The 6,871-nt window shown below is 52.2% G+C and overlaps 1 protein-coding gene across 1 annotated transcript; it reads left to right on the forward strand.

Annotated features, from left to right (window-relative positions):
- The first annotated feature begins 1,123 nt into the window (after positions 1 to 1,123).
- ZIC1 (Zic family member 1) lies at positions 1,124 to 6,065 on the forward strand. The gene is made up of 3 exons (XM_054585172.1): positions 1,124 to 3,084; positions 4,575 to 4,738; positions 5,426 to 6,065. The coding sequence occupies exons 1-3, from the start codon at positions 2,103 to 2,105 to the stop codon at positions 5,621 to 5,623; spliced, it is 1,344 nt and encodes a 447-aa protein (XP_054441147.1). The 5' UTR covers positions 1,124 to 2,102; the 3' UTR covers positions 5,624 to 6,065.
- The last annotated feature ends 806 nt before the right edge of the window (positions 6,066 to 6,871 follow it).

The raw sequence follows: 6,871 nt of genomic DNA on the forward strand, positions 1-6,871 counted from the left end.
AGGTAAGTAAATTTTCTCTGGCGATCAAAAGCCTGGTCGGCAACAAAGACCGCGCCCGCTTTTTCCACCGTCCTGGTGTGGCGAGTTGCGGAATTTCAATAACTGTGACAAGGGTGACTGATTTGTGAACTAAAAAAGGTTTGAATGTCACAAAATTTACATTGGTTCTATCTATCGGGGATTTAAATGCCAAAAAAGTATTCGGGGATTTCTAGGGAGCTTTGGATAGTCCTGAAGAACAATGGCGCGTTGGGAAATTTACAGTTTTACCTGAATGAAAGGGGCCCCGGTTGGGAACAGGAGTGCAGAAGGAGAGGGTCATCGGGGGGCAGACGAGGGAGACTAGGGAAAAAGGGAGAAAAGAGAAGAATAACACAGGAAAAGAAAAAAAGGAAAATCAGCAACAATGTTTCCAATTTACCATTGAAAAAAGAAACCTCAATAATCTGGAAAGTTAAGACCTTTCATCCACCTGTGCTTGTTTGGGGGTGGAGGAGAGGAGGGAAGCAGGAAACCTGATTGATTTGATAACATTAAGAAAATCAAGGCAATTGGTTATCCTGAAGAATCCCATTTCTTGTAAAGAGAGAGCGGAGTGTCCGTACTCCAAGATCTTAAATTATAAACAGGAGGGGGACAAGGCGAGAGGGAGGAAAACTTCAAAAGGAGCAAATAACAAAAGCCTCCTTTGCAACCCATGAAGAGGGGGGTGCAGAGAGGGGAGAATGAAAGAAAAGAAAGTTGCTGAATCGGGACATTCTGGAAGTGCCTTAGCTGTGTTTACCAGCCCCATCCCCGCCTCCTGCACTGATAGACGCCCGAAGTCGCTAACCGCTCCGCAAGAGCAGGTTTGAGGAAGGACAAGACAGATGAGAGAGAGGGAGAGAGAAAGGGAGAGAGAGAGGGTAGGGGGGAGAGAGGGAGAAACAGAGGATGGGGGGGAGAAAGAGAGAGAGAGAGGAGGAATGGGAGAGGAGGAGGAAGAGGGATAAGGATAGAGAAAACGTATGTGACTGCGAGAAGAAAAAGGAATCGTGGCAAAAAAAAAAAAAATTTTTTCATAGGAAGAGGGGGAAAAATTTTTTTTGGCTAAAAAAAAAAAAAAGTTGCTACTCCTGGCAGCCGGGTTTGTCAAAAGAGGATGTCAAGTGCTTTACAATACCTGGGATTGATGAGGCGGGCGGGCCAATGAACTGCGCGCGGCGTCTCGGCGCGCCCTCAGTTGGCGCGGCGACTGCGGGCGGGGGGGAGTGAGGACGCACCAATGGGCGCCCTCGTCAGCAGCACGTGACACCTCCCCCTGCTCCCATTCATCAAGGGGGGGACGGTGTCTTCCTTTCAATTCATTTATCTGCAGGAATGATTGCTGCTATCAGTCTCGCGCTCACCGCCCGGCTGAGGAGGTGAAAGTTTCTCCCCAGGAAGATAAACCGCAAAAGACAATATTGTGCATGATTTGAGCCTTTTCTTTGGCTTTTTCTTTCTTTCTTTTTAGCTCCCCCCTTTTCAGTATTATTATTTTATTATTATTATTTTTTTGGCAAAAAGCAGAGGGGAAAAAGGAGAGTGAACGAGCGAGAGAGGCGAGCCTGAGAGAAAAGAGAGAGAGAAAAGAAAGGGCGAGGGGCTAGTGGAGAAGTGAGGAGGGGCGTACGGCGCGAGGCGGAGAGAGAGCGAGCAGTTGCGGCTCCTGCGCTCACATTCCTCTATGCCACAAATCCGAGAGGAAGTTTTTTGGGGGGGCTGAGATGCTACATGGCTTTCCCTGGGCAGCTTTGACGCGGGGTACTCTCGGCAAAGACTGAGCGGCGAGAAAGTGCAAGCCCGGCCGGCGGGGTCTGCTTGGCGGGCGCCAGAGCCCGCCTTGCTCGCGGCCCGCAGCCGTCCGGCTTCCCCGCGCTTGACCAGGCGGGCTCCCCCGCGCGCAGCGCGCTGCCTGCGGGCTAGGACTTCGCGAGGTGGGTCGACTCCTCCTCCCTCCTCTTCTTCTTCCTCCTCTTCCTCCGCCTCCCATTCCTCCTCCTCCTCCTCCTGATTTTCCCTTCTCGGCGGGCGAGGGTGGGGGGGGCGGGGGAGGCCGGGGCTCGCCCGGAGCAGCCACGATGCTCCTGGACGCCGGCCCCCAGTACCCTGCAATCGGCGTGACCACCTTTGGCGCATCCCGCCACCACTCCGCGGGCGACGTGTCCGATCGCGACGTAGGCCTGGGCATCAACCCGTTCGCCGACGGCATGGGAGCCTTCAAGCTCAACCCCAGCTCGCACGAGCTGGCTTCCGCGGGCCAGACAGCCTTCACGTCTCAGGCGCCCGGCTACGCGGCGGCCGCGGCCCTTGGCCATCATCACCACCCGGGCCACGTCGGCTCCTATTCGAGCGCAGCCTTCAACTCCACGCGGGATTTTCTGTTCCGCAACCGGGGCTTTGGCGACGCGGCGGCAGCAGCCAGCGCTCAGCACAGTCTATTCGCTGCTTCAGCAGGGGGTTTCGGGGGTCCACACAGCCACACGGACGCCGCGGGCCACCTCCTCTTCCCCGGCCTTCACGAGCAGGCGGCGGGCCACGCGTCGCCCAACGTGGTCAACGGGCAGATGAGGCTTGGCTTCTCGGGGGACATGTATCCGCGGCCCGAGCAGTACGGCCAGGTGACAAGCCCGCGTTCGGAGCACTATGCCGCGCCGCAGCTGCACGGCTACGGGCCCATGAACGTGAACATGGCCGCGCATCACGGCGCCGGCGCCTTCTTCCGTTACATGCGCCAACCCATCAAGCAGGAGCTTATCTGCAAGTGGATCGAGCCGGAGCAGCTGGCCAACCCGAAAAAGTCCTGCAACAAAACTTTCAGCACCATGCATGAGCTGGTCACGCACGTCACCGTGGAGCACGTCGGCGGACCTGAGCAGAGTAACCACATCTGCTTCTGGGAGGAATGTCCACGCGAGGGCAAGCCCTTCAAAGCCAAATACAAACTGGTCAACCACATCCGCGTACACACGGGAGAGAAGCCCTTCCCCTGCCCCTTCCCAGGCTGTGGCAAGGTCTTCGCTCGTTCAGAGAACTTAAAGATTCACAAAAGGACACACACAGGTACGGAAACCTCTGTCCTTGACCCTCCCCCACTCCACCCCCCCATTCATCCCGGGCTTGGGACTTGAAATTCAAAAGTCAGTGGCCGGGGCGCACAAACCGGGCCTTGGTTGGGTCTGGGAGTCAGGTTCCAGCAGGCAGGCAGCGAAAGTTACGCTGGTTTTTAGTTTCGTGCTTGAAATTATGAAAAAGTATAAAAGGAGCAGACAGGAAGGATCCTGGAATATATATATATTTTAAAGAAGAAGTATAAAAGGCCAGGAGAGCAAAGAGACACACCCGGCTTTGCAGAGCCTTGGCGTGCGCGGAACCGGGAGAGGTTGCTGGCTCCCGGAGGCGGCGGCGGCGGCGGCGAAGGCTCCAGCAGCTCCAGCTGCAGGCAAATCTAAATCGAAACGTTTGCTTCCGGCCAACATCCCCCTCTGTGCACCTTAGTGAAGACTTTCCCAAAGGAAGGAATTGAGGAAATTGGAGGATATTGGGTGAAGGGGCACAAAAAGAAACAAAAACGAAAAGACAGAAAGGAGGGAGGAAGTGGTGAAAGCAAGTAAGTCGGCCCAGAGGAGGCTTTTGGAGGCTGTTCATATTTAAAGAGTCCAGTTTTAGTAGTGACCTGTTTGTGAGTAGTCTTGGGGAGTCAGGAGAGTCGGCGAAAGGCAAAGAAGTCCTTTTTTTTTTTTTTTTTTTGTCAGTTAGATTCTATGAGGTGGTTTACAAAACCATCGAATCCCATGCATTGGCCTTTAAAATAGAAACTGGTCGGGAATAGTTAAAAGAAAAGTTAGCGGTGAGCTCATGGCTGTGGTCTTGGTCCAGCAGGCCATTCTGGGCCCCTTGCTCCAACAAGGCCGGGAATCAAGTCTGCTTCCCTATTCTGGTTTTCCCGGGCGATTTCTGACAACCGCTTTGGAATTTTGAGTTTATCCCCGGGAGTCTGGGAAGAATTTGCGGCGCCGAGCTCTCGGCCCAGATTATGTTATAAAATGTGTGTGTAAGGTGTAGGGTGGGGGAGGCGAGGAAGGGGTGCTGAGCGTTAGGGAGGGGGTGCGGGCGGGGTGGGGGGGTGGGGAGGAGAGTAGAGCAAAACAGCAGGAGAGTCAGCCCGGAGTGTGAAAATTAGAAACCAAGAGCTAGGTATTGCCTCCTGAAGTCCTTTGGATAGCCACCGGCAGAAAAACCTGCTAGTACTAAGGGATCAGGGGTGGGGGGGTGAGGGGGGTGGGGGGGACCTACCAATAATAATGCCAGTAGTAGTAGCAATAATAATAGCAGCAACAGCAATAATAAAAATATAGATTTAATTGGATTAGTAGTTAAAATAATTAAGATAATTATAAATCCACTGCATATACGTAACTTTACTGAAGACCCGGGTGTTTGAGCTTGCGACCTTTTTAATATTTAAATTTTTTTCATTTGTTTACATTAAAATCATACAACTGTGGGACTTGTTCTAATCAGCCCTGTCTCTTTCTCGCCTTTCACGCCAGGGGAGAAGCCCTTCAAGTGCGAGTTCGAGGGCTGCGACCGACGCTTTGCCAATAGCAGCGACCGCAAGAAGCACATGCACGTGCACACCAGCGACAAGCCCTATCTTTGCAAGATGTGCGATAAGTCCTACACACACCCCAGCTCGCTGCGCAAACACATGAAGGTAATCGCGCCGCTCCTGCCGTCCGCCTTCGAGCCAGGAGCCCACTCCGCTCTTTGGCCGGGACCGGCAGCTTGTGGCAGCCGGGCTGTGGAAGGAGACGGCGAAGGCTGAAAGGCAACGGTTCCGCTCTGCTGAGTGGGGCTGGGCAGAGAGGGCAGGATCTAGAAAATGGGGTAGGGGAACCCTGACAGTTCTAAATGTGTTATTTAATAAAAAAAAAGTAAAAAGGAAGAGAACACTCGATCAGAAGCTGCGACTGAATTTGAATGTGGCCCAGATCCGGAGCTAGGGCTACGCCAGCTGGAGGACGCGGCCTGAATGTGCAGCCCTTGTGGCTGGCAGCGTTGGCAGAAGAGTTGGGGTCTTGCCCGTAGATCTGAGCAAGCAAAGTAGCGGCTGCGAGGTGGGGTGCGGGGGCACCTGGGGCTCTAGCTTCAAATCCAGTCCTCTCCTTCTCAGATCTGGTTTTCTTTTGTGAGCCCCTGGGTCTCTGTCCCTCTCTGGAGAACCGCCTTAGCAGGGCCCAGGCGGTACAACCAAGCCAAAGTCAAGTTCCACTAGTGAGGCCTCCGCGGAGGTCGAGGGAATGCGGGGCTCCCCGGAGAGGCGGAGCGCGGCCTTCACCCGTCCTCGGCGGCCGCTGCGCTGGCTCTTTATCTCCTTAAAAACTCGACTTTATTCCCGCAGGTCCACGAATCCTCCTCTCAGGGCTCGCAGCCTTCGCCGGCCGCCAGCTCTGGATACGAGTCCTCCACGCCGCCCACCATCGTGTCTCCCTCCACAGACAACCCGACCACCAGCTCCCTGTCGCCCTCCTCGTCCGCGGTCCACCACACAGCCGGCCACAGCGCGCTCTCTTCCAATTTTAATGAATGGTACGTTTAAAATCAGAAACAAAACGCCGATCAAAACCCTATTTAAGAGACTGAACACACACGTATGCAAAATATTACTGAAAGAACACTGCGAATCAAAACAGCTCCCCTATCCCGCAATACTATTTTTTTGAATCTGCCAGTAGACCCGGGACCGAGTAAGAGATAAAGCACCAAATCTTTAATATCCCCCTCTTTTTCCTTTTTCCCCCCGCTCTTGGCATTGGCTTGGTAGCCAAGGGGCGGGGTGGGGGTCGGGGAGAAGGCGGCCGCCTGACCAAATGCTGCCAACCCGGTAGGCCAGTTTCTCATCAGAATTGGAACAGGCTCTCTGGGCTTCGGCTTTTTTTTTCTTTGCATTCTTGTAAATACAGAATTATTAGCTTAAAACTGTACTGTTGGATTCTGTAAATAGTTATATCTCAGTTGGATCGGGAGGGTGGGATTGTGGCGTTGTGGTCTTTGCATTGGGGGGAGGGGCCGGGAGGGCGGGGTTGGGGGAGGGGTGGGCGGCCAAAAGCCAACTGTTTGTACTGAATGGCAAGAATGTTCTAGTAAATGTGTACCAAAATGTGAATTACTTTGTACGATTACAGTCTCCACGTCGACCTAACAGAATATTATTGGTATTAATGTGCTTTTTTTTTTTTTTTGTATAAAGTGCAAACATTTCGTCCCAAAGTCTAAGTACTTTAGTGCAGTAAAATGTTGTTTCACGTTCTGTCAAGAATTCGTATAGTAGAAGCCTGGATCTGCGTGTCAAAACTGTTCCATTTGTTTATGTAAAGTGATATTAAAAAAGATATAAACTATAACTGTCAGTTGCTTTTGGCAAAAGATACAACCACATAATGTATATAATTCCTAGTTTCCATATTTATCCGCATGTAAAGGGCCGGTTTATTCATGTTACAGCTATTCAATATTTATGGCTAGAAGAACTCGTTATGTACACTTTAGTTTCCAGAACTGTTTGGTAACCTTTCGTACCTTATTAAAGATTCTTAAATCTCAGTGATTGTGGTAGGAATTTCTTCTTCACTCCCCCTCTCCCCGCCACCCCAGCAACCTGCTGCCTCTTCTGCCAGCCTTAGTAGTCCTTGGGAAAAGCTCTCCAGTCTCCCTTGCCTTCCCTTTCTGTCATCGCAGGTTGTATAAACGTGATAAATGGACGCTACCCTGCTGGCTCTCCGAGAGGGTGTAATTAGTATTTATATCAAAATTTATGAAACAAATTTTAGGCCGCAGTATAATTTAA

The sequence above is a fragment of the Pteronotus mesoamericanus genome, unplaced genomic scaffold (assembly GCF_021234165.1).
Source record: "Pteronotus mesoamericanus isolate MK-2021 breed Mesoamerican mustached bat unplaced genomic scaffold, CSHL_Meso_final contig_82, whole genome shotgun sequence".
Classification (NCBI taxonomy): domain Eukaryota; kingdom Metazoa; phylum Chordata; class Mammalia; order Chiroptera; family Mormoopidae; genus Pteronotus; species Pteronotus mesoamericanus.

What these genes read in the sequence shown, in the direction of transcription:
- ZIC1 (XM_054585172.1), top strand. Translation starts at nt 2,103, where the DNA reads ATGCTCCTGGACGCCGGCCCCCAGTACCCTGCAATCGGCGTGACCACC. An exon ending in TCACAAAAGGACACACACAG is followed by an intron (nt 3,085 to 4,574) that starts GTACGGAAACCT and finishes CTTTCACGCCAG; the next exon opens with GGGAGAAGCCCTTCAAGTGC. An exon ending in CGCTGCGCAAACACATGAAG is followed by an intron (nt 4,739 to 5,425) that starts GTAATCGCGCCG and finishes TTATTCCCGCAG; the next exon opens with GTCCACGAATCCTCCTCTCA.